At 43.2% G+C, this 27,553-nt stretch overlaps 1 protein-coding gene across 8 annotated transcripts in view; it reads left to right on the top strand.

Moving 5' to 3' along the window:
• The window catches only part of LOC117775248 (signal-induced proliferation-associated 1-like protein 2), an 83,114-nt gene that overhangs the window by 24,945 nt on the left and 30,616 nt on the right, over positions 1 to 27,553 (top strand). For 7 of the 8 annotated variants that reach the window (XM_034608220.1, XM_034608215.1, XM_034608218.1 and 4 more), the window contains exons 2-9: positions 4,987 to 6,786; positions 10,438 to 10,571; positions 11,826 to 12,014; positions 16,731 to 16,905; positions 17,141 to 17,244; positions 18,707 to 18,864; positions 19,543 to 20,119; positions 25,786 to 26,060. In XM_034608220.1, the coding sequence (XP_034464111.1) occupies positions 5,253 to 6,786; positions 10,438 to 10,571; positions 11,826 to 12,014; positions 16,731 to 16,905; positions 17,141 to 17,244; positions 18,707 to 18,864; positions 19,543 to 20,119; positions 25,786 to 26,060 (3,146 nt within the window). In that variant the 5' untranslated portion in view covers positions 4,987 to 5,252. Of the gene's footprint in view, positions 1 to 4,986; positions 6,787 to 10,437; positions 10,572 to 11,825; positions 12,015 to 16,730; positions 16,906 to 17,140; positions 17,245 to 18,706; positions 18,865 to 19,542; positions 20,120 to 25,785; positions 26,061 to 27,553 lie in introns of those variants that run through there. The other variant, XM_034608214.1, reaches the window with a different exon arrangement.

Below are 27,553 nucleotides of genomic sequence, written 5' to 3'. Positions count from 1 at the left end.
TATTTCACATAGAAACGCTGCCTGACTCACTATATGATGAAGTCCATGAGCTGGAAAATTGGCGTAATCATCTTGGCCTCTAACCTACACTGCAGCCTAATTTGGCTGCGGGAGGGGAGAATGACTGCATCATGGCTTGGCCTCACCTCTGGAGGTCGAGGCGTCTTGGGAACGAGTCTGGCTACTACTTCCTGTTTGCAGAGAACAGAGGAGTATTAATATGACTCAATTACACGAGGCTTTATTAAAGATAATTGGCCGTAATCACAGGTCTGGGTTGTCCCCAGGGCTCAGAGTGGCCCAGCAGCTTGGTTGGGGCTAAATAAACATGTTTGACTTTGACCCGAGGTGCAATTAGGTGGACATTGTGGAGGACACCACGTTTTGGAAGAATGTGAAATTTCAAGACAGAATCATGGCTCGAATGCATTTGTCTCACATGTTGGCCAGGTGCCTTCTTTTACCAACAACATGGTCTGGCTTTAGCTTTGCCAGTGTACTGAATAATATAACAACATGATACTTTGTTATTACATTATTCTGTATTCATGTACTGTTAGCGTACTGGCAGAAACAAGCAGCTAAATTGGGCCTGTGATGGCCATACATATGCAAATCTTGATATTTTTGCTCAAATAATTGTGACTCCTTTGTGACATTCTGCTATTTAAAAAAAAACCTGTGCAACATCAGTTCCCCTACTTTGTGCAGAATACGATTTTGAAAGGTCGAAGACGTGTCATTATGTGACATGTTTGGCTTTTCAGAGAATCACTGCTACCTGAAACCAGCCTTGTTGCCAACAAATCAGGCGTGTAAAGGATTTGGCATTCCTCACACAAATATTTTTTCAAGGGCTCATGACATCTCCCTGCTTTCTGAGCATGCAATATCTGAATAATTTCCTGACGTGCCATCAGCTCTGAGCGGATTAGTCCTAATAATGTTCACAAAATGTGTTTGGGACAGGCATTGGATAAAGCTTCAATTTAATTTATGCAGTACTGTTTCACTTAATTTCCATAAATCTTCATTGTATTTTTTCCTTTTTTTCCACTATTAGTTCAAGTATCTATGGGACATTTGGCTCATTTTGCAGAACTACAAGAGTGCTGCATCCAAACCCAACAAATGGGCAGCCTGTTGCTTTGTTCAGAGGGATGTCCTTGCACAGTGACAGTTGTGCGGAGTCCTAGAAGTGACTAATGAGATGTCAGTCAGTCTGGCGAGTCTTCCAGAGCTGACTGACATCATGCCTCGTGTCCTGCTTCGGTGACATGGCCTATCAGTGATAGCAGAGCATTAATCTCAGGATGGTGTGCAGAACCTACTCGCTTTTCTGACATCCTATTAATATCTGCCGGGTCTTTAATCAGGCCACAGTGTCAAAGGATTATTTTCAGACCTGGCAGAAGTGCTGGGCCACTCCTCTCTCGATGAACCAAGACGAAAGACAGACTATCTAACATCAGAGACAGAATATGAGTTCATTACTGTAATTAGGGCCTCTACTTCTCTCTGCTTCTCCATCCCTTCCCTCTGTTCAGCAGGCCTTGTGTCTTAAACACCCATAATGGTGATGCATTACTCCTGTAATAAAGGGCTGTTAGCAAAGCAGACCGCCCACCCTCCATCTGCTGCCTCCCTTCTATACACAGCCTCAAAGCAAAGGACAGAAAACAGCCTCCTTCAGGTCACACAGAGGATGGATGCTGCTGACCAATAGCTCATGGCACACTCCTTTGGTAGAGGGGGTTGTGGGTTGAACGTGGAAAGAGGCATAGTACAACTGTGTTCATTAATCACTGTCTTTGGGAAAGTAGCTCATAGACGGCAGGAAGGGAAAGGCAGACCAACACGTTCAGTGGTTTATGCTGTCCTGTCCTCGACATGAAATAAAGGCCAGCTCACCCTTTCCTGACCCCATGTAGAATCACAGACTGGGAGAGGCCTGGCATTATGAACATAAACACACAAGTCTCCTTCGTCTGTTGTTACTGTGAATTCACTACCAGTGGGAAAGATTGGATGCAAAACTAGGCTATAATACACAGCCAGGAACGAAAGGAATGTGCTCCTTTTTTAAAAAAGGAGCCCTGTTAACATCTCTTCTCACCACACTGCACCCCTCTAACTTTTTGAGCTGGAGTCCATCATGCTGTTTTGTTGTCATGCATTGACATTACAGTGTGTCACTTTCTCTGTTCATCTGGATCTCAGTCATCCGCGAATGTCTTAGCTAGAGTGTCACCACAGATGAAGCTGCTTGCACAGGTGGCCCATTTTGCTGTCACTTGCTCTACTTGTGAGTGTGAAAAGACAGTGTTCAGTCAACGCTTGACATCTGGGTTATGGTCAACATGAGGGCCATGCTCACCTCTGCTCCCTGTCGTGTGAGAAAGCGAGTGGAGATGGATGATGGTTGACACCAATACGTCAGAAACAATACTGTCTTTTTAAAACCATTACAGTATTTACACTGCACCAGTTCTGCATAAACTGATTGTTGTGCTCCATTATTACAGATGATTCATGCACCGGATTAGTCTTCACGAGTTGTAGATAAACCAGTATTTGAATTTGAGAATTCATTTGTGCAAATCAGATTAATTGTTTTACTCAGAGATTTAAAAAAGGTGAACCACTTTGGCTCTTTTTTTTAGATGCAGACATGGTCTCTGTTAAAAATGAGTGGCTTTGGCCTCCACTACACTGCAGCCAGTATTTTAATCCATTATTCATAATTTGCCAACTGCAACAGACAAACATATTCCCCCAGAACAGTGCTGGTTGCTACATTATGCATTCACATGACAACACAATATCTTGCTCTCCTCTCAAAGCCTTGTGTTAAAAACAGCGACACAACAGACAGTTCCCTGCTTGTGAATTAAACTGTGTTCATAACCAAACCCGTCTGTAATGAGAGAGACAGGATTATGGATAGTTTGACAGTAGACTGAACTGAGAAGGTATCCTTATCAGTTTATTCCTACACATTTAGGTCATGCATGCATTAACCTGTATTTGGCCCAGGCAGAGACGCATACTTTATTATTGCAATGTTTCTGACTTGTCCCGAGAGTATTTTGTCTAGTCTGGCTTGAAGCTAATCTTGATGTGGCCCACATTTTCTTCCCAAAATAGTCCATCCTCCTCCTTAAAAGTAAATGACAGAGAAATGTAAACAGTTGTCTGGAAACAAGAGCTATCATGTTAAAGGACAGCCCACTGAGCTGAAGTTAAGACTGGGGCCGACTTAATGCATCATATTCTCATTGAAACCGTACAAAGAGAATCACTTAAACCGACCTCATCATCCTCACTGGAGCACAAAAAAACAGTACCCTGAGAGTTGGGGCTGGCTTGGTAACTTAAGAGGTTTTCACATGGTTGCAAGACTAGGAGATATGCTGGCACACCACCAGCTGCAAGGAACAAGGAAAAGGCATTTAGGTCAACATAGAAGGGCTCACATTCTCTTTTATTGGCATGACATGGTGTGGTGTAAGCTTTCATGCAGAAGTCAGACATTGAGGAGATGAATCCAGTGTAACACCTCACACACTTAGCCCCAGTGGAACTACAGTATACCTAATGGGATAGAATCGATTGGAGAAGAATGTTGTGCTGAATTGCTCTCTTCCTCTTGGAGTCTTGTGTCCAGTGTTTGCACAGCACAGTCCTTGTTAGTGTCTTTATTACATTGTTCTTGTAAAATCAGCCTCTGCAGCCGAGTGAGGCTATTTGACCAACAAGTGTACGTGGATGGTGTTCAGGGACATCACTTATGGATTGATAAAAAACAAAACCATATAAGTTCACAGTACAATGTACTTCTGCTTTTTGTTATTAGATATACGCACTTTTACCTCACTGAAAGAAGGTTTCCGTTTTAAATTCCGGTTCTTTCTGTGTGGAGTTTTTTTACACAGGTTTGTGTGGGTTTTCTCCAGGTACTGGATGTATGGATGGATTTCAGGCTTGTCCAAGCGTTGTTGACAATACCTGTTTACCAAGTGGGATTGGGACCTTTGCGTAAGTAGTTAAGGTTAGGATGAGGTTTAAGCTACATTAAGAGGCAGGGTTAGGTCAGCTCAGCAGTGGTTAAGGTTAGGGTTAGACTAAGTCTCCAGTAAATCAGAAAGTCTATGTGAAGCCCCCAAAGGTGACAATGTGTGTGTATGTGGGTATGTGACGTCTATAATAGAAGTAACAAAGTCATTTTTCAAGGAGAAGTTGTTTTCACTCTCCTCTCTGTCCTCAGATGTTAAGGTTAATGAATAAAACTGCTCACGTAAGCCTTTATATTTTCCCAGTTGAACAAAACTGAACAAGGGGAAAAGGATAAACGTGCAAACTTTCTAAAGTCACTGTGGTAGAGTGCCACACAATGTATTTCAGTGAAATTCCCACATTTCAGTTTTTTATTCATCACATCCGATTAACCTCATCAGGTCAGTGTTAATTTTCCAGCTAACAAACTTCTGCAGATAGAAAAGGAGAGATGGAATTGGCGTTGAATATGCAACACTATCCCTACTGTATAATTTGCAGGCTTGATGACGCTGCTGCAAGCGGTTGGATGAGATCTCGGTACATGTGAACACTTAGCTGAACATCTGCCTCTTGTTGCTGTAATTTGCTTCACCACCATCTGTTTGGCATTGGCTGGAAGCACCAACAAAGATATACATCTATCTTGTTATAAACCCATAATGTCATCAACTCTTCTCCAGTACACTAATTAACTGCATTTAGTGATGCGCTATATAGTTTCCGAACTAGTACAGCCCTGCATACCCCATGGTGGGAGTTTATAACAAGATAACCAGGTCAATAGACTATTCAAGTTAGCATTATGATCATTTTCATTGTTGAATTGTTGCTGCTTTGGAATTCATGTATTTGTAAATGAAATTGTCTCACTTATTATAACCCACTAGCTGTGTTTTAACATTTTTCTCGTTTGTTTTTGTACCATAGGTCCAACTCTTCCAGCTGTCGTTCTGCATTGACAGTGCGCTGTGAGAAAAGACTCAGGCTGTGCCTCAGCTCTCCTCAGACACTTTTCCTCGACATCCAAATGCTGTGCATCGAACATCGTGCCAGCCAGTCTCTGTGAGTTATGACGACGGTTGCTTCATCGACTCAGGAAAGAGGCTCCTCCTCCACTCACCACTGTGCAAATCACATGATGTAAAGTACAAGGGTCCTAAAAGTCTGCTCTTCAAGGAGTCTGCCAGCAGGATATGAGTATTTTGAGCCCTGTGACAGATAACAAATCAAACCTTGTGGGAATTGTGGGAGGCCCAGAAGAATACTCCAGAGCCATGCAGTCGGAAGAGTTATTTAGCCGGAAGCTCAAAGCTCTGAATGGTAGCATGGGACCACCAACCACCAACATGCAGGGGAAACCTGATGGTTCAGGCAAAACAAATGGTAATCCAGCCATGCCTAAAATGGGGGTCAGGGCCAGGGTGACAGAATGGCCACCAAGGAAAGATGGATGGGATGGACGGCCTTCACCCAACTATCAGAGTGTGATACCAGTGTTTCAGAATGGCCAGCATGAGCATGCTGTGGAATTACTTGAGGAAGGTGAAGAAGTTTGTGTGGAAATAGACTATACAGACAAATACACAATAAGTGACCTCCTCTGCCACTCACCACAGAGGGGTCTTCACCCAATCCGCCAACGCAGCAACAGCGATGTCACCATAAGTGACATTGACTCCGAGGACATAATGGACCAGCATGCTGTCAATCCAAACACAGGGGCCTCTCTGCACCGCGAGTATGGCAGTACATCCTCCATTGACCGTCAGGGTCTGAGTGCGGATGGCTTTTTCACCATGCTTAGGGGCTACCGAGTGGACACCTTAGACCACCGTAGCATACCACCTCTGGGTTTCCCCGAGTTGTTGCGCTGTGATGCCGCCCTCTCCCCCAGCCTGCAGACAGCAGCCCAAATTGCCAGGGGAGAGATAGTCCACATTCCAGGCTATGACTACATAGACAATTCTCTCCTCTACACCCGGGAGCGGGAGAAGTCCTTCATGAGGCGTCTCAAATCAGAATCATCTGAAACGTCTCTGTTCAGGAAACTGCGGACCATAAAGAGTGAGAGTGATGCTTTGCGGCTGTCATTAGAGGATGACCGGCGACCGCTCAGCTTCCAAAAATGCTTTGCCCACTATGATGTCCAGAGTGTTCTTTTTAACATCAGTGAAGCGGTGGCCAGCAGAGCAACCCTCAATCAGAGGAAGAACACAACCACCGGGGCTTCAGCTGCCTCCGCTGGAGTTCTCCCTGGAGCACTCCCTGGAGCTGTTGGAGGTGTTGGAGGTGGAGCCATACTTGGGCCTGGACCAGGATCAGGGGCAGATTGTGGAGCAGCAGGATGTAGCAGTGGAAATACCCCCATGTTTGAATCTCCATTAGGCAGCAGAGAGGACTTGAACCCCAAAGAGAACCTGGATATTGATGAGGGGGACGGGAAGAGTAGCAATCTAGTGCTGAGCTGCCCACACTTTCGCAATGAGATCGGTGGTGAGGGCGAGAGGAAGATCTCCCTCTCCAGAGCCAACAGTGCCAACTACAGTACTGTGACAGAGAGCTGCTCTTTTGAATCATCATTAAGTTCCCACTGCACCAACGCAGGAGTCTCTGTCCTGGAGGTCCCACGAGAAAACCAGCCAATCCACAGGGAGAAGGTGAAACGGTACATCATTGAACACATTGACCTTGGAGCATACTACTACCACAAGTACTTTTATGGAAAAGGTAAGGAATACTTCTACTTTGTTATGTGTTCATAGAGATTGTATAGTGATGATACAGGAGTATTAGAATGACTCACTATTGAGAATTAATAAACTTTGCAGGCCAAGTCCATTTCACTTCAAATTTATTTTGGACAATGCTCTATGAGAACTAGGTCCCAAATGGAACAGCCTTCACTTATAGGGTCAGATATCTTGACGGCCCAGATATTTTTGTAGGACTAGATGAAACAAGGTTCAGAACAATAGCAGGCTTGTGTTTGGTGCAGGGGTGTGTGTTTCACTTCCTTGGGAGAGGAGCGGTTATGTCCTCCCTGTGATATTACCCTGAACCCTGCAGAGAAGCTGTGATTAGTCATGTGAGAAGAGAGGTGAGCGAGAGGGTGCATTGCAGCTGTTCCCCTTGGGGGTTGTGGGGGTGTGAGGACCCCTCATATGAAACTTTAGGGTCAGCGAAACTACGCCAAGGTCCCAGCTCCCCTCATTAAAACACCTATGCGACTGATGCTAGAAATACCATGCCAACCCGTAACCCTTCACCGCATTATACATATATCTGTCTTTCCCACTGTCTGTGCGACTGTGTTTGCTGCTCTCATCAGATTGAATTACCCGTTCTTAAGCCCCCTAGAAAACAGCTGCTTCACCTTTCACTCCCACACATGCCTGAACGTCTTCAAAAGATATACTTTGAATTTAAATATTCCTCTTTATGACAGTGTGTAACCGCACCCGGGGTTCATTCAAGGTTAATGAGACCATTACGGATCTGCTCCACTTACACTACATTTGAATGTACCATTAAGGTTACTATGATAATCATTTATTGTGAAATGTTGCCTCACTCACTACTCATCCCATAACTGCTGTAGCTGTATTATGTATTTAATCTCTTCCTGTAGCAACACAGGTCAATGCATAATTGAAATGCCCCTTGTTGCTGTCAGATTAGTTTTGATGATGATATTGTTTTTTACGGTAGATGGCTTTTTCAGTGTGTGGATCTAGACCCTTGCCCTTTTTCACTAGGTGTTTTATTGGAGTGACAAGTCTGTCGTCACCTCTGCTTCACCGCAAACACACACATGAAAACAGGCACATACCCACGCACACTCTCACACAAACATGACAGCATGTCAGCACTTTCGGGCAAGCTTTTATCAACCTGGTCTGAACATTGATCCCATTGATTGCCTAAAGCCCTCCCTCCCTTAGCAACGGGAGTGTTTCTCCCCAGACAATCCTAATGGACACAATGTTTCATTCACACCCCCAGGCCAAGCCTTGTTACACAGGTCATGGTCACGTACTGCATCCGATTAGACATTGAGATATACTGGGTATCATATGGAATGAAAATATGTGACCTCAAATAAAGTTTTGGAACTTCATGACTTAAAAGTAAGGAAATGCAGTCAATGTAGGATTTATTAAGATTTTGAAGGCATTTCTGCAAAGTGGAGTGACAGCAAGAAGGAAAAGTAGCATTATTTGACATGACAATCAAAGTCATCCATAATGCAACCTTTGGCAAACTGTCAACAGCAAGTGAAGAGCAACAGTGACATGTTAAAGAAATGCGTCAACCAAAAGCTTCCCTCCACAGTTGACTCTCTCTCGCTATGCTCTCGGTATTCGGATGGCCAGTGGCCTCATATGCATAGACAGCCCTCCTACCACCATTTGACCTTATGCCTCACAGAGCATTTCCCCTCAGTCCACTGTCCCTGACAAGCCATGCATTCCTCAGACGGTTAACCCCGGGTTGCCTCCACATAGTTAATTTATTATTCATGCTGATATGCGCTTTGCCCCAATGTTGATGCCACAGTGAAAAGAACCAGTGTTTTTACATGGCATGCTCTATGAGCATGGATGCAACCTGTGCAGAAATCTCTTGGCGAATGTCATTGCTGTGTCCCTATAGAGGTTTTTCTTTTGTTGTCTGTTGAATCCAGGTCTTTCTCCCTGGCTTTAGCCTGGATTAGGGAGTGTTTGCTCAAGGCACTGCTATGCGTGTGCAAAGCTCTGCTCCTGGCCATGCCCTAACCAACCACACACACACACACACTTGCCTTATTAGACTAATATAAATAATATTTTGTACAATAATACTACGCATTTTGAGATACTCTGAAGTAGTGTCCTATTTTATCATCATTGTCTTTATTAAAACTCAAGAGAATCATTGGAGACCAGCATTTACAGTGATTTAAGCAGTTAGAATGCATTTCAAATACTTTTTATATCAACACAGAAATAGGTACAAATTTTTATTATTAGAGTAAAAGTCAAAAGGCAAGCAAGTGAGATCCCCCCACCCCTTCATAACGTCTCCATAGAAATCAGTCTAAATTATTAAACCTCTCAGGAGCATTATCGGAATCAGTACATTTCATGACAATCTGCCCATGAGGTTATGATTCATTTTCTGCACAAATTAACATCTTGACTTGAGGGTGACGAAAAGAGAAAATGTCATTGAGTTTTTACAAATGAAAAATTGCTCATCCTCCCAGGGGCATACAGGTCGCCAGGAAATTTGATGAAAATCTGCCTATTAGAGTTTTTCCTTTTTTGTGTGGAACAGGTGAAGGGGTTATCAAAACATTAGATGATTCTCCCTGAGCATCATGAATATGACCAGGACATTTATTGAAGATCTGCCAATCATCATGTGAGATAAAGTGTCATAGATCAAAGTATAGGATAAGGGAATATTACGAATCATTGTTATCATCGTCACTGCTTATGTGGTGTGTAACTATCATTGAACCAGCTAGCTATACACCAATCCTGCCTGTAAACACTGACATCACTTATTCTTGACTGAATATACTCGAACATCCTGGTGGCCTCGTGGTCTGAGGCACATACCATGTAACAGCATTGTGGGTTTATATCTAGCCAGGAAACTTCGTCTTGTCTGTCTCGCCCATATTTCATTCCACCCACCACAGTCAATTATCCAATAAAAACAATCTGCCATTAAAGCACAAGCTTTATTCCTGTACCATTTAATTTTAGCATGGCTGGTAAAGCCTGGGTTTTCACTAGCTGTCTGTTTGTAATGTTGTGAGTCAGGCGGTCCAGGAATACAGATACAAAAAGCCCCAAAACATATATGTTCTCCTGCATTTCTGAAGCGTGCATGTTGTCTTATTGTAAATTAATCACATTGGAATAAATAATATGAAAGATTTGTGTTTTTCAACTTTAACACTGAGTAAAGCTGATCAAATACATATCTATGTGCTCAAAAGTCCTTTGTTTTAATATGTGATTGTATCGTGAGAAGTATCTGGGTCAGTGATGGGTCAGAGTGGGTCAAACTTTCCTGGGCTGTATTTTGATTAATTTATTTACTTTTAAACCCAGTGCCACCACTACAAGCCAGTTTATAATCCAACGTGAATCAATTTCAAATCTCCACTGGACCCCTGCTGCTGTCTGTAATCAGTGGCGCAGCTCGCCCGCGGTCACACCACAAAGTGTTTTTTAGACAAATGGACTTAGTAATGTAAATTGATATAGAAGTGATGTGAAATATTTCTATGAATTAAGGGTTTTCAATTCTGAGAGTGTGATGTGAAAAATTAATGTGATGCTAAATGTGTGTTTAATTTGGATCTTTTTCTTGTTCCACCCCCAGAGCATCAAAACTATTTCGGTGTAGACGACAATCTGGGACCTGTGGCAGTCAGCATCCGCCGCGAGAGGTTGGATGATGGAAGGGAGAAAGAGGGAATGCAGTTTAACCATCGGGTCACCTTCAGAACCAGTCAGGTAACTCTAACACACGGACGAGTACTTTGTCTGCTGCCTAATGTCTTAAATCAGTGTAGAGCTATTATGGATGCATGGCGGGAGAGCCCTGCGTGAGTTCTATCCCTCTATCAAAGAACTGTTTTCTAGCTAGAGCACGCTTTTAAAGGATATTTGTCTTACTTCTCATATACTGTATTCAGCGAGACATGTTAAGGTCACTGAGCTCAGGGCTTAGTCAAGCAGCACAAGAATACAGGAATGCTTCGGTACTCCTGAAAACAAGAGGAGACTTCTCGCAGCTCCTCTTTCCCAAATCTGCTCCCTAATGTGTCCAGGGATTCTGTGCCAGTTGTAATTCTATCAGAGGCAGCGTGATCGCCTCTGTCTTGCTCACATCCACGTACAGTACACACACACACACACACACACACACACACACACACACACACACACACACACACACACAACATGATTAATCCACAAACTGAGATTCACAGTCCCTGGTGGCTACAGAAAGTTCTCCCCTTGATTGATGCTGGGTGGTCTCATCCACTGAATAATTCAGGTGCAACAGATGTGTCAGGCAGGGAAATGTCACTGATATCCTGTGCCATTCTTGGTCTAAAGCACCACTCCCATGGTAAAACAATGTATCTGGGTCATGGTAGCCCTGCAACTAGCACGCAGACAATGTTTTAACTCCCCAACCACTGGAGCATCTATTTGCATGTGCTCCCATCATTTAGCCTCAGAGCTCTCAGCCTCTCTGCCCCACTCTCACTTTACCTCCCTCTCTGAGTCTGTTAAGTAATCTGCTTTTCAGAAAGCCTCTGTCGGACCACCATTGACTGCTGACGTTCATGTCCACAGGCCGTGCAGATGGAAATGGGATTTATGGGCGTAAATCTGTCTGCGATGCTGCAAACAACAACACAGGGTTTCAGAGTGGGTGTTTGGAAGCTGTTTGGGTCAACGTTTACAGGAACATTAATGGTCCTAACAGCAAAATACCACTTAACATCTTCTGTTCAGTTAGCCTGTCTTAATTATTTAGACTGTGAGATCATAATGCTTTCCAATGGAGCTGTAATGGAGCCATTGCTCTAAATAATAAGCCACAACATTAGAGGATATTAAGTCCGACTCACACAGCAGCCAGCTTGTCAGCACGGTTCCCATTTCCAACAGTTTGGTTAATGAAATGTAACCAATCTGCTCCACTCAACAGACTGTTGACCTAATTAACTTGAGGATCGTCTTCTTTCCTGACAGCTGACCACACTTCGTGGCGCCATCTTGGAGGATGCCATTCCATCCACGGCGAGACACGGGACAGCCCGAGGCCTGCCGCTGAAAGAGGTGCTCGAATACGTAATTCCTGAGCTCAACATCCAGTGTCTGAGGCTGGCCCTCAACTCCCCGAAGGTCCCGGAGCAGCTCCTGAAGCTGGATGAGCAGGGGGTGAGTACCTCTAGATCTCCCTCATGTCTACCACCCTTTGTGACCCTCAAAAACTGCTTTCAGCCTTGCACGGAAGTCTGGATAATCACCTGAAAAATATCCAGAGGGGATGTACGCGAGAACACAAATGTCTGAGTCAGTTGCTGCGGACAATCTCAACATGTCTGACCTCAGAGTGTCCTGTAGTGTTCTCTGTTTGTGATTTTATTTTGCCAAGCTAACTGCTGGTGGCTCCAAATAAGCCAAGAGTTAATTCCTCAAAGGAAGGGGAAAGTGTTACCTATTCCCCCTTCCCCTACACACCTTTTCCACATCTTTCCTGTAAAGACACTCTGCTGCAGATCAGTGTTATGAATAATGTTTTGGGTGATAGGATGACTGACTGTACTTATACTACAGAATAGATTTTGTATTTAAAGCTTATCTGTCTGTTTCTGACGTTTTGACAGCTATAGAAGGAACCTGAGTAGAGATTAACTTCAGATTGTGGGAACCTTTGTTCCATATGTGGGCTGCTTATTATAGATGGCTCCCAGGTGGTGGCATTAGACAGCCAATATCACACTTACATAGAATCAATAACCCACTGTCTGTGGCCAGCATTGACTGCTTTGAGTAGTAAAAGGACACCCAGGCGCAAGCGAACTCACTTTTGACAACTTACTTCCTCTGAGAGCGAGTGATTTGGTATTCTGCCTGGATGGCGAGGATGTCACCTTGCATTATCTTTGTTTGAAGAAAGTGGCCATTAGTGATGTGGGCTGTCTATATTCACAGGTGTCAGAGATGGATTCACTGTGTGATCTTAAGGCCTTTATTTTCTCTTCCAATGAAACTGCATGATGGAAATGAGTGTGGGGGGATTAGCTTGTGCTGCACTGCATGTCTTACAATCAGAGCATTGGTTGCTTATTAGTGTAATTACTTTCGATTGCACGAGCCCATCCTTCCAACTGACAGGGGAAAGGCTCTTATAATATAAAGTGTCAGCCATGTCCCTCTTGTATATTAGATTTTGTTACACATATAAACAAGAGCAGTGAAGTGTCCGCTCTAAAGCATGTTAGAAGCTCTCAAGACGACGACACACATTGTGGATCCAGTGCTCTCAGACCTTTCTCGCTGGCAGATCTCAAGGAGCCTGTGCAGGAGTTTGTTCACCTGCACTACAACTCCCCATGCCTTTGCTATGAGAGACTGTCTGCAGATAGACAGAAACTGACGCACAGAGTAGAAAAAAGGCGATAAAGTCACGTAAGGAGCTACTTTCAGAGGTGGAGAGCTCAGGCTAAGTGGGACTTAAAGTTCCTCCAACTGGCACTCCCCCTCGCAGACCTCAAACCAAACGCCCAGTGGAGGCCGGTTTTATATTTGGACATCAGTATTTTTAAACACCCCTGTTTTAATCATTAATTTGATGCTTCCCATGCAAATGTTTAATAAGTCAAGCACCCACTAATCTACTTTTTTAACCAAGCTGGACTTCTGCAGCCTTAATGTGTTTGTGTGAGGAAGCTAAGGTTGTCGGGGAAGAACTAGAGCTGAGTCGTGTGCCAGAGCTGTTTTGTTTGATTGCATCATTTTCTTCTACCACATCGAAAAAGCTTCATCTGTTCTCCATCATCGTATTTCAGTGTGCGTGTGCAAAGGCACAGGAACCACGTCTGGTGAGAGAAGGTATCCTGGAGCAAGACAGCCTTCACAATATCCTCATGATCAGTTCTGCAGAAAGAAATATCCCTGAGAGCAGTGTAGTCTACTCTGCTGTAATGACCCCGGAACGTAAGCGGAGAACGGAGCATATGTGAATGTATTTTAGATCACATTGTAGATCACAGTGAACGGACTGTGTGCACACGGACTGGAAAAAGCATTAGGCAGTTAATTAGATTCTGAGATATGATGTAAGGTGATAAAAATCACAAACTGTACATTTTTCTAAGGAAGCCATTGATAATAAAAAAAAGTGTATCTGTTGTTTCCATCTAAAGTAAAATAACAGAATTCGTGATTAATATAAACATAAGTTCATCAGCTGCATCAGTTCCAAAATTTAAAATGTTGTTTCAGCTTTAATATAATTATTGCTAATAGCAGGCGATGTGAACAAGATAAAGTTGAGCCTGATGATGTCCCCATGGCCTCTAGAAAATCTAACACAAATAATAATGTGCAGTGAAAGCAGGGCAGACAGAGGCTGCTAATGTTTACTTCTCAAAAAGGCTAAACTAGTGACCTTTCTAACCCAGAAAAGCTGTTTTCACTGCAGCGCTCTGTGTAATAACACAAACAAAGAACATTTTCCATTACCAGCCCTGCTTTTCATGTTTTGCTGTGGCCTTACAATGGTCAACAGGTAAAACCTTTATCCGTCCTGATTCCCATAGCAACAGCTCATTTCTTTCTTAAGCCGTTTTCAGACATGAACTCTGGAAAATGTCCGGATAATGGGGTCTGGACTTTAAAGTCTGCTGTGGAGATCATGTGTTTTTGTTTACAGCACCTCAACACTAGAATCAGCCCGTACTACCACAAGCCCTCAAATTGTGTTGTCTTTCCAAGTTGACATCTTCTTCTGTGTCTTCTACGCCTAAAAACACCTATTTATACTGGGATATTTGTAATCTTTTTGTCCCCCCCCCCCCCAGTTTTACTTCTGTATTAGAAACGTCCTCAACTAGCTCTCTCGCTCACACTGAATCCTCCGTAGGATCTCTGACCTTAAAGTGAGATTTGATCCTCATGTTGAAGAGAGTAATCTACAATCCAACAAGGCTGTTATTGCAGAAATCAGTTCCTTCAGGAAATCAGTCCCCTGTCATACTTAAACTTGAGGATTACCTCAGTGAAATTATGTGGTGACCTTTTTGTTTTATATGTGTTGCGTCCATTGTTTTCATTCCTGACCCAAAAGCAGGGATAGACTTTTTGTGTGTGTGGTCGTGCGGTGTGATTGTAGCCAGGCGGATTTGGGAGCCACGTTTTGGATTTTTTTGCTGCATTGAGACACTGCAGTGCGGACAGATGTCATTGTGATGTTGTGTGTTGTGCCAGGACACTGCTGTATCCCTCAGGTGCGTCTCAGCTTTCTCCTGGGGGAACGCTGTCCTCATTTCTCTCTCCCAACTAATTTAGTGTTTTTCCATCTTTGAATTTATTTTTTTAATGTTTTATAAAGAGGGGAGATGCAAATAGTTTTCAACACCCTACAGCAGTGCATAAATGGATAAAGAGAGAGGTCAAATAGGAGGAAAATATATTAAGAGAGAGAAAATTACTGCTTTCTAGCAAATTCTGCTTAGATTTGTTCTAAGTGGAATATTTTAGTTAATGGCACATCTGTTAAAAGGGCTTTTTTATGGCTGCTCTACCTTTTTTAGAAGCTGATGCCACCAGAAAAGACATCAAAGCCGGTTCCAGAACCAGCCCCTCACCTCAGGAGCATTACTCATCGGTGTATGTGTTGTGTGACCTGATGTGCTTGCACTTTCTGAGGCAGCGACAAATTCGCAACCAAAGGGCAATGCGATTGTCCTTGCCGTCGGCCAGTCTGTTAAGAGGAGCAGCAGGTTAAGTGAGCCCATATAATGCGGGATAAAAAATAGAAGACCACATCATTGCACATCATGCCATTTCCACTGGGCTTGATGGTATAATAGCTTTGCTGCACCGTGGGAGCTTTAGTGCCGAGCACACTGCCTGAGAGGGGGAAGTCACCATGACAACAGTGTCAGGAGCGCACCGGGAACTGATAACCTGTAACGGAGGGAAAAGACAATTCCAATTTGTTTCAGTATACAGGCCATTCATTGACTTTCACATGGTGAGGGACCCGTTTCATCTTGCCGCTTTGACACATTGACCCTGGGTTAAGATCAAGGGGCTGTCCTCAGCTGTGAATATTGGGCAACAGGTGCTCAACACAGGGGGCTATTTTTTCATCTGTTTTTTCTCCTTGACCCTTTTTCTTTCTTGGCCAGCATCAGTGAGCTATAAGCCATAAATGCCATAAATAAAAGATTGATGCCGGTGGAGAGGGATTTTGCTTTCACCGTGCAAGAAGAATCACTTGGGATGTTTTATTTCTTCCTGTCTTCTTCACGAGTTGAGTTCACATCAGACCTGTCAGTGCTGCATAATATTAATTCTTGCAGTGGAAAGCTGTGATATTTGGTTTTCTGATATTTGTCTATGAATACTCCTCTTTGTGAGAAGACATTTGTCTCTATTGTGGTTTTATTGAGTTACTTGTATTAGTGGGGTGGTTGGGAGAGCAGCGTTATTGCCATTCTGTGAGGACTTAGCCAAACAAAGGCATTGCTCAAGGACGTTTTTTTTTTGTGAGGATTAAAGTTCTGTTGCCTGCAGTTTATGAGTTTTCTACCATAAACCAAAGCGATCCTGTTATATCTCTGTAATTCACTCCCTCATTGCTCTACAGCTGCTCTTAAGTAGCTGCTATTAGCTTGGCCTGATTTATGCCCTGCTTCAAGCTCCTTAGAGTTCACAGCCTGGTTGCACAAAGGCGAATTTCACCTCTCTCTCTCCTAGAAGGCTTATGAATGCCTTGACATTAGCTGTGACTTGATGGAAAGTGGGCACTCGCATGCTTTGAGTGCATAATGTACAGTATGTATGAGTGTGGCATGTAATATATCTCCGGCAACAGGAAATGATACTCACTCGCCGAGTGTCTGCGTGTGCTTCTCGTTCCAGCTAAGCTTCCAGCACAAGGTGGGGGTGCTCTACTGCAAGGCGGGCCAGAGCACAGAGGAGGAGATGTACAACAACGAGAGCGCGGGCCCGGCGCTCGAGGAGTTCTTGGATCTGCTCGGCCAGAGGGTGCGGCTCAAGGGCTTCACCAAGTACAGGGCTCAGCTGGATAACAAGAGTAAGATAAAGCACACATCACACAGACACCAAACTAAACATTCACAAAGAGCCAGCCCACGCACTTTTAATCCTGCTGTGTGCAGATGCTCTGCTTTGTTTGAAATCGCTTTTTGGCAGCTGTATATTATATATCTAAATCTTGATTTCTATTCGATTGCATCATCTGCATGTTGAATACAACGGCCTTTTGTATTAGGCCTGAGACCATAACTACCCTCTTTCCTGTGTTGCAGCCGACTCCACGGGCATACACTCTCTCTACACCACCTATAAGGACTACGAGCTGATGTTTCACGTGTCCACCATGCTCCCCTACACGCCCAACAACAGACAGCAGGTCAGTAAACTCTACACTTTTGCACCATATCCTCTCCAACAGGCCACTACGTTTGCTTTTCTGATTAGTGAGCCGGTCACTAATGGAGGTAATAAGTCCCTGAGCAGCTTCCTTTTAGGATATCTTCTACCCTGTCTCCTGCCAATCTTCCCCAGCGGCTCATTTTGCCACGGTAATGACCTATCAGTAGAAAGCACGAGAATTGCTATGGTAACGGTACCCCATAGTAGGATTTTAATCAATGCATCCCCAGGGGCTGGATCTGATGAGGTATTAGATGGGCCACTGTTTCTGTCTGCACTAACAAGTAGAATTAAGTGGACGTAGCAGTGGACTGGCGAGCGCTGGCCTGATAAAGCTGCGAATACTGGGGTTTATCTCAATCTCTGCTCCGCTTGTATAGAAGTACTTTTTGACCCAATAATGACATATGTGGGCACAACCCTTCAGACGTATATACAGAAGAATTGGAAAGTGCCTGTGTGGAATCAGGCAGTATCCTCATTGAACCACTGCAAAGACCTAATCTGCCCTGTGCGTCTGGTTGGCAGGATTTGGGGGGGGGGGTTCTTTCTCCTTTCTTTTCTACTTCAATACTGTTCCCTGAAGTGGGATAGTTTAATTTAATCCACGGTGGTAATCTTCCAGCAGACCTAAGCAGAGCCGGCCCCACTCATCTCTTCATCCTTCCCAATTCACCTCTGTACCCTCTAATCCCGCCCGTTTTTTGGCTCTCGCTGACCCTCATTGACAACTTTATTCCAGCCAGAGAATGAGGTTAACTATCTGCACAATCCAACAATACAAGCAGGCTAAATTGAGTTTGGAAGAATACGTCTCCTTCATCCAAAAAGCCTAAATTCGATTGAGTAGAATCTCCTCTGCCCCAAAAGCCTCTTATCCTGATTTTGGATGTAATATTTCAGGTTCAAAACATAGAGCTATGTTGTGGTCAATGAAATAAAACCTGCACGATAGCTTTGCAAAGAATTGTTTTGCTGCTTGTGATGCTTATACAGATGACATAGACTATACAGTAACATGCAGATCAGTCACAAAGACTACTGACTTTACCTGAGCTCTTGTTTGTTCCCACTTTTGCTTAAATGACTCCATTCAGATGTGGTCAGCGCTAAGTAGAGGTGTGAACTTCTCAGTGTTCATACGTTGACTTGTTGATCAACACTGACCAACACATAATGACTGACACTACGGGTAAAATCTCTCTCTCTCACGCACAAACTTTGTCATTGGACACAACTCACTTGTGAGTGGATCTCTCAGGTCAGATCTTAATACCAGGTGTGATCAGGGCCTAAGACATGTTTTTTATTCTCATTTCAATAAATGTGATTTTGAAACCTTCCACTCTTGATCTATGTAACAGTATCCACCCTTTATGTTTTTTTCTGACATCTTTTATTTGACTCCTTTTCTTCCTCTTTTTTTTTTTTTTTTACAGTTATTAAGGAAGAGGCACATTGGCAATGATATCGTCACCATAGTGTTTCAGGAGCCCGGGGCCCTTCCTTTCACTCCAAAAAGCATCCGCTCTCATTTCCAACATGTGTTTGTCATCGTCAAAGTCCACAACCCCTGCACTGATAACGTCTGCTACAGGTAAATAGGACAAGCATGCACCACACGCCTGCAAGGCTCTCTCTAAGCTATTTCAGCTATTTAAGCTGACAAAGATCCAGGAGAGGAGGAGAGGGTCGAAATGCAATATTTGAATTTGGTGTGATCAAGTCAAACCGCCAAGTATAAGTGAACTTCACCACAGTATAAGAGTCGCACTAATATCCTCAAGACAATTTAGGGAAATGTGTTTATCTTTTGATGAGCTTTGCATAAATGTCTTCATGCCAAATGGCTCTTCATGAACTTTTAGCAGCACTTAATTTGAAAGAATAATAATAATAGCCTGCTGAGTGCTTTCTGTGGTTTCTGTCACGACTTCATAGTAAGGAGTCTCGAGGCGCTGTTTGATCTGTTCAGTGATGATACAGTTATTATCTTCAGAGACACCTTGAAATGATGACTTACGACTCAACTCGAGTGTTTCTGAAGTCATGACGACGCTTCTTAATAACATAGCATTTGCTGAACAGAGCGAGATTAGTCTGTGCGGCTCTCGCTCTTTCCACCAGAAATAATTTCTCTCAAGCCATATACTGTAATTTCAACACATCAAATGGCTGCTCATTATACACATAATTCAATACGCTCTCACTTCTTTACAGTTTCTCTTTAATGTTACCAATTCATTTGATTTATTGGTTCTGCCCTGTTTTCCAGTGTCTCTGTCTCCAGGTCAAAAGACGTGCCTCCTTTTGGCCCCCCTATTCCCAAGTCTGTAACGTTCCCAAAGTCAGCAGTTTTCAGGGACTTCCTGCTCGCCAAGGTCATCAATGGAGAAAATGCCGCACACAAGTCAGAGAAGTTCCGAGCCATGGCGACTCGTACACGGCAGGAGTACCTGAAGGACCTGGCGGAGAACTTTGTTAGCACCGCCACTATTGACTCTGCTGTCAAATTCAGCTTCATCACCCTCGGAGCCAAGAAGAAGGAGAAGGTGAAACCAAGGAAGGACGCACATCTGTTCAGCGTGGGGGCCATCACCTGGAGTGTCCGCACCCGGGACTTCGGCCAATCGATGGATGTGGACTGCTTGCTCGGCATATCCAACGAGTTCATCGTCCTCATTGAGGAGGAATCGAGAAACGTGGTCTTCAACTGCTCTTGTCGCGACGTCATTGGATGGACCTCAGGGATTATGAGCATTAAGATCTTCTATGAGCGCGGGGAGTGTGTCATGCTGTCTGCCCACGACAACTGCGGAGAAGACATCAGGGAGATGGTGCAAAGACTAGAGGTAAGACCCTTGAAGGCTCAATTATTATAATCTCTCTCATCTTTAAGTCTTAATGTCTGCTGGATTAAAGACTAGCAGAGCCTTTTGTAGCAGTGTCTTCCGTGCTTGTATCAAATAATATCACACAAAGAGATTTCACAGAACAAAAGACTGATCAGTTTTCAAACATGGCCTCCCTCTGTTCACTCGCTGTTTGCACTGTGTTTGGTTAATTGAGGGTTGCTTATTAGTTTGACATCAGTTTATTTAAATGCTGTTAAGTTTGTTTGTTTGTGTCTCCTGTTTCTCAGTCTGGTCAATGGTTTTGTAAATGACAAGACAACACAATTGTCCTCCACCAAGGAGGTTATGTTTTCCCCCCTGTCTGTTGGTTTGTTCGTTGGTTGGTTGCAGGATTATGCAAAACTTGGTGGAAGGATGGGACATGGGCCAATAAAGAACTTATTAACTTTTGGCATGATCCCAGCAAAAGGGCTGATTCAAGAATTTTTATATCACTTTCTTTAACATTGCGATATATGGCCCCTTGGCAGATGTACAGTTTAAGGGCCATTCTAGTTTTGCTGTTGCAGCTTTGTTGAACACTGATTATACAGCTTTTTTTTTTATATATATATATAAGAACCTCTTGGTAGTAGTTTCAGTACTAATATCTAAGAATGAGAAAGATACACCCTTGTTTTGTTTTAAAAAGGCATTCCCCAGTGTATTTTACCCAAAAAGTGATTTCATGAGACAGGAAATAGTAGTCTGTCATCACAATTGCCCTCGAAGTCTAAAACACATTAGCTGCATGGTGCATTAAGGAAAAGGACCTCTTTTGCTTTAAATGGGGCAGTGAGTCTGGTAACTTTAGGATAGTTGTGGTCCCTCTGTGGTGAAACAACACATTCTGCAAATGCTTCTCCTGCCATTGTAGCTTTACAACTTTCTACAAACCTTGTTATTTTATTTTCATCATTAAGTCTGCAGAACTGCTGCTTACTTAACCTATATGCATCCTGTCAACTCTCATGTGCGCTGAGCTTTTGCTGTTTTATTATTTTCTTCCCTTCGGTTTGTTTCACTGCCTTTTTTCCACAACACTGCAAGACTCTGGCTTTTCAGAAATATTCCAAAATTCCCTTGTTTCCCTCCCGTTCACCTGGTCCTCTCTGGGTTACACGGGGACAGGAGTGTCATTTGAATGTGAAACTGTGCAGTGAGATCGACAGAGTCCAGAGAGGATTATAGACCTCCTGTTGTTTCCTTTGGCTTTCTTTTGCTCGGCGGTCATTCAACCGTTTAGGTCACACAGTTATAAATGTTGTCCCTCTCTTCATCAGGACAAACCATTATGAAACATCACAACACTGTCATCAAAAAATCAAAGCCGGAGCTGTCCCCTGCAGCAGGCGGCACATGTAATGGAATTAAAGATTAGCAATGATGTGATTTTAGGCTATGCATGTGTTGTTTGGATGCAGGTACAGGAGGAGGCAGCTTAAACAGGACACTAACCCAGTTTCGATGTGGAGGAGAGAAAATGCAGACACATTATTTGGGTCTGGCAGACTAAGAATAGAGGACACTTGACCTCGAGACTTCTTCAGTCCAATTGAGATCTACCCATTTAGTCCAAGCCCTCTTTTCCCCATTTTGTAAGTCTGCCTTGTGGTGTAGGTATTTTGACCTTCAGAAAAAAAAAAAAATGTTGTTCCTCTGTCCGGATGCTCAACCGATGCCTTGTTCCAATCATCGAGGCTTGTTTTTCCTGTTTGGTGTTTCCATCGTTTGTTTACCGAACTTCTCATCAGCCAACCCTTTTTCCCTTATAAATAATATTGAGGTTGAATCCCAAAATCCGAACCTGAGCTGTGCATGACCTTATTTCTGCCTGCCCGCCTGCACACTCTCATCCACTTATCCCTTACAGTCCCTCTTTGGCAGCCTCAAATTTCCAGCAAACCCCAGCCAGAAAAACACTACTGCAGCCAATGACATGGTAATAACAATCAATTTCCTGCTAAACACCCGAGCAAGAATGTCATTCTTCTTAGGAAAAGGACAGATGGAGATAATTGCGCGTTTTTCATTACCCCATTTTGAAACAAACTATTTTTAGGCAGGCTTAAAAAAATAAGCGTTCAGGTGAGCACTAAAGTCCTGAATATCCCAACCACCTCAAAAACAACAAAATCCCGTGGAATTATTTACCATAATTAATCTATGAAGGACACGGATGTCATTCAGTGTCTTCACCGCTCATCATAAGAAAGGACAGAGCAGGATATATTATCATTTGTGATTAGCCAAAGGACATCACTTCCTCATTCTTTATGCAAATCTCCTCTCACATTTACTGTCCACTTACCCACGGGATTTGTGAGGGATATTTAACAGGAGAAGCTCAGAATAAGTATTAACAAGTTGGTGGCTGTTGCTAGTCCTCAGCGATTGCGCATTCTTTTTCCCAAAGGTGTGTGTGTGTTTTTCTAAACGACCCAAACGTTGACTCGAATCATGTTTCATTCCCGGGATTTACAGGCAGCCGGACTTGTGATGTAATGTGAAGCAGAATGAACAGATTGTCCACTGTAACACACAGAGGAGCCGAGTGTGGGAGCACAGCTAAAAGCTTTGTGATAAAGCTCTCCAGGGTGTTGCTGAGCTGGGTGGCCGCGTGTTCGGCTTTTATGAGACAAGTCATCTTGGCTCGGGTGCTGCCTCATATGCAGTTTTTTTTCTTTTGTTTTGTTTCCAGAACAAAGTCAAAGTGAAGCCACTCTCCTCCATTTTGTGTGAATTTGTGTGTGTGAGCATGTGTGCATATGGAGTATGTAGCCTACTACTTAACAGCTCACAAAGGTATTACAGTTGAATCCTGATAAAACAATACAATATCAGAAAATTAATTGGCAAACAATGATAATTAGTGCAAAGTTTCAGTTCTTTTGCAAAGCAAAAATGCCCCAATGGTTCAATTAGTTTTTATTATATATGATGATAAACTGAACCGAACAAGGACTTTGAACACTTTGCAATGTTTTCTGACATTTTCTCGATAAAACAATTTATAATCAGCAAATTAATAATGAGAACTTTAATTAAAACTGCCTTTGGTTATACACTGCCAACAAATCGTGTTGCATAGAATACGGATAAAATCCCCTCTTCTGCTCCTGACTGGTGGTTCCTGAATAATGGAGGTCACTATAACTTTGACCTTAGTCGTTTGACCACTAAAATCTAGTCCAAGTGAAAGTTTTTTCCAACATTAAAAAGATTCCCTTAAGTTGTACCTGAGGTGCACATTCACACGAATCAGACGGACATATAGACGGACAGCCAGAAAACAAAACAATACCTAGTGACACCTCATATTTGCTTGTTTTGTCCAACTAACATGCCATTGTATTCAATATACAATGACATAGGTGGCAAGGGTGGCATGATCTTTTAGCATTTTGCTACTCAAATGAATTGAATGATTAAAAGATCATAAAAATATTTCTATTTTTATGGTTTTACAATAATTGCTGACCCAAATGACTTGCTCTACTTCTTCCCCTGCTCACTAAAAACTGTCATAACACATTAGCTGGCACTGTCTCAGATTTAGATATTGACAATTTACTGTCAAAGCTACTTCTGACCCAGATCTCTCGCTGAGGATCAATGCCAGAAACTCTAAGTGACACCAGACGACTGAGGCTGACACTGTTTGTTTCTTAAGGGCAGTGTTGTAGTTTTATGTCACCATTTGTTAGAGCCCATGATTAGGCTCCGTGTGGACACCCGCACGTGTCACCTTCCCCATCACGATAACTGTACAGGCCACAAGTCCCTCCTGTTAGATAACGAGTGTCCCGGTAGATTCAGCCGTTATGGATTCGGGCCACTCGGAGCAGAACCTGGGCACATTAATTTTGTGCTTGGACTGGATAAAGGTTCCTGATGAAGGCATTTAGAAAGCCATTATTTAGCATAATGGATTTCTAACAAAGGGCAGTTTGATTCATGGACCCTAATACCCAGGACGATGTCGTCCTCACACACAGGCCATTTACACCCAGACTTTGCCCCTGGAGAGCATTCAGACGTCACATCTCTGGGTTCTCTTGACCTTGATGCTTCAAGCAGAGTGATAGTTTAGTCTGTCGTCCTAACTCCTCTGGTTTGAAAACTGGATTTCCAGGTCAGTATTTATTACAAAACTGAGGTTGAGGCTGTGATTGAACTAATTACAGGATGAGTTTTGGGGTTATCTCTTATTGGTAGTCAATGCGTGACAGTCCATCATGGTTGTCTCGGGTCCCTCGTCACACAGTGGGATAGGATTTCTGCCAGTGTGAGAATCTGTTTGAGTGTTGACAGGCCGTGGACTGAGTTAATGTGTCCCTGAAGCCAGCTGCCACTCTGAGGCAAATGGAGGCAGTCACCCACAACTGAACCAAGACTAATCTGAAGGGTGATTAAAGCTCATTGGATGTAATGTGAATTTTTTTTTTCAGTGGTTTTTCACAAAAAAACGTAGAGGTCCAGCTCTGCTGTGTACCTACACTGCAGCACGGTCTATTTATAGGCTCAGTCTCTTCATATCACTGTGGTGAACATAGGCTACAGCTGCATGTGTTTGTATCTCTGCTCACTTCTGTGGTTATGTGTTTAACTGAAGCTAGAGCGATGCCTGAACTTCAGCTGAACCTGAATTACATTAAAGCAGAAGATTAGGCCAGGCCTCCCCTGAGCAAAGCGAGCAGCTCAATTTGCATGTGAGTCCACGATTGGACAAAAAAAAAAAACTACTTTGGGGCTTTTCATCCAAGAACACAACAAACCAAGCAGAGCCTGTCCACCAAGAAGCCATGGGTGAAGTCTCTGGCAGAATTCAGAGAACAAGGGGTGAAGGAGATCATCACAAGCTGCCAGTTGATATGTTTCTGTACAAACGTTGCTCTCAAGGTCTTTCCAAGTCATTAATTCTGACTAATACACTCAGATCTGTGGACAGGTCCATGTATCAGGGGCCAGTTAGATCCTAATTCCCCCATGCAGCACCCACAGAGCTACTGTAGCTGGTGTCAAAAGAAACAGGTGTCTATTTTGGTGTGTGTGTGTGTGTGTGTGTGTGTGTGTGTGTGTGTGTGTGTGTGTGTGTGTGTGTGTGTGTGTGTGTGTGTGTGTGTGTGTGTGTGTGTGTGTGTGTGTGTGTGTGTGTGTGTGTGTGTGTGTGTGTGTGTTTTATAGCTCTCTCTGTGGATTTTTTTGGGCTGAAGCGTTAGCTCTGTGATGTACCCTCTCATTAACTTCTATTTTGAAGGGTTCTTTGAATGAGCCAGACAAACATATTTGAGTCTAAGGAGAGGATTTTCACTCTGCTCTAAATGCTCTAATAATATTATTCCTGGGTGTGTTGACACTTGAGTAGTACATCCCACACATCCATTAAAAAAGATCCAAACTGTATACTGTGGAAGCCCAATGCTTAGAAGGATCCTATTAAGGGATATTAGGATCACTCACTGTTTTCTCAGTGCGAGTGTGTATGGTTACTTCCTATTTAATGTTTACACTTTGTTTTCTACCAAAGTCTGTGAAGTCTTGTTGTCTTTATGTCAGAATCAGTGCAATCAAGAGAAGAAAAAGTCCCTTTTTGTACAAATGTATATTATTTTTTCTTCCAGATCACTACCAGAGGCTGTGAAACATCAGATATAACTTTGCGTCGGAACAGCCTCGGCCAGCTTGGTTTCCACGTAAACTTCGAGGGCATCGTGGCCGACGTGGAGCCCTTTGGCTTCGCCTGGAAGGCAGGGCTGAGGCAGGGCAGCCGACTGGTGGAGATCTGCAAGGTGGCCGTCGCTACTCTCACTCATGAGCAAATGATTGACCTGCTGCGCACCTCCATCACTGTCAAAGTGGTCATTATCCAGCCTCATGAAGACGGAACCCCACGAAGGTAAATCCTCTCCCTTCTCTTATTTTTACCTAAATACTTAGACTATAGACTAAAGCTTTACCCATGCGTTTTCATTAAAGTGTGTACTCTGCCCATGCATGTGCCTGTGCACACAGATAACTCGAATAGTTACCTTGTCTCCTTCACATGTAAGCAAGTATATTGTTGAAAATTGCAGAATTGAACTGCACAACAGCTGTTTGCTAAGAAAGCAACGCTTGCAATTAATTGTGTTCTACACTGGTTGCCGAGGCTAATGTTGGTTGTTTTTTTCCTGTGATGGGAGCCTGACAAATCAGGGAAGGTTATGTCCTGTTCGAAAAGACTCTGAGAGTGTCTACGTCATTGTTTCCAAACATCTGTTTCTGCCCGTCCAAACTAAAACGCTGCCCCATAGTTTTCAAACTAAAATGGGGCCAGCAGTGTTTCTAAACGTTTCCATTTCATCTGCTCTTAAACTCTGGAGTAGTGGGGACAGCTGGCGTATCAGAATTGATTTTTCATTTTCTAACTCAAGCATGGTAGAATGGATATAGTCTAAACATACTTGCAGACTTACTATTGTCATTGAGTTGAGGCTGTTCTGCTGCGGTTTGTGAGACAGAAGCAGGTGCTCCTCAAAAATGTATGAAGTGGTGCTTGTCTCATTTTTCCATGCAGCTGGGGTAAATTAGTTTGACATTTGCTCTCATATTTGAGCTGATTAGCATAAAGAAATGCTTACATACTGTTTTTGCTGCAGCAGGGCTGATGTTGTTCTCGCTGATTTCTCTGGAGAAGAGCCGCTCTTTGTATTGATGTGGCTTTGTCGCGGGGAGAAAACTCCAGCAGCGGCTGTGGAGTCACGCAGGCATGGACAGTCAGCATTTCTCCCTAATGATAATGAGAGGAGCATTTTGATTAATGGCTCAACTCTCGCTGCCATTGTCTGACAGCTCAAATTTGCAGATTGCTTCTTTGTAACCTCACCCAATCTTCCATTCATCAACTATGGTGGGCGTGTTTCCGTCGCCCTGTAATAAAGAAAAAGGGAATATTTTAAACAATCTTTTGTGGGAAGAGATGAAGGTCTGTGTAAAATGCTCGTTCTGAAAGCACATCTGCTTGTTTGGTGTGTGAAATCAGATCCATCACTTGTTCACACTCACACTTTCAGCAGCTTTGTTTTGCTTGTGCTCTTGGCCCACAGATTTGTGTAGCAGCAAATGCTGTTCCCACTTTCTCACAGACATCAGTGTGCAGAGACCAAACATTCACTTAATCCCATTCTCTGTTGGGTTATCGCTAATATGAAAAGCCTATAGATGATAACAATTAATGAATCACAATTTGTGCATTTTGATATTTCACTGGTGGGTAAATTAGCTGAAATCTGTGTCTATAAGATTAGTTCTAATGCATATTTGTGTATAATAATGTAAATGTAATCCTTGCTAAATATTCTGGATGATACAATCTTAAACAGCTGTATGTGTATATATGTATATGTGTCA

This window comes from Hippoglossus hippoglossus, chromosome 15, assembly GCF_009819705.1.
Source record: "Hippoglossus hippoglossus isolate fHipHip1 chromosome 15, fHipHip1.pri, whole genome shotgun sequence".
Classification (NCBI taxonomy): Eukaryota; Metazoa; Chordata; class Actinopteri; order Pleuronectiformes; family Pleuronectidae; genus Hippoglossus; species Hippoglossus hippoglossus.
Note: the sequence above shows the minus strand (reverse complement) of the source record. Positions and strands in the feature narration are given on the sequence as shown.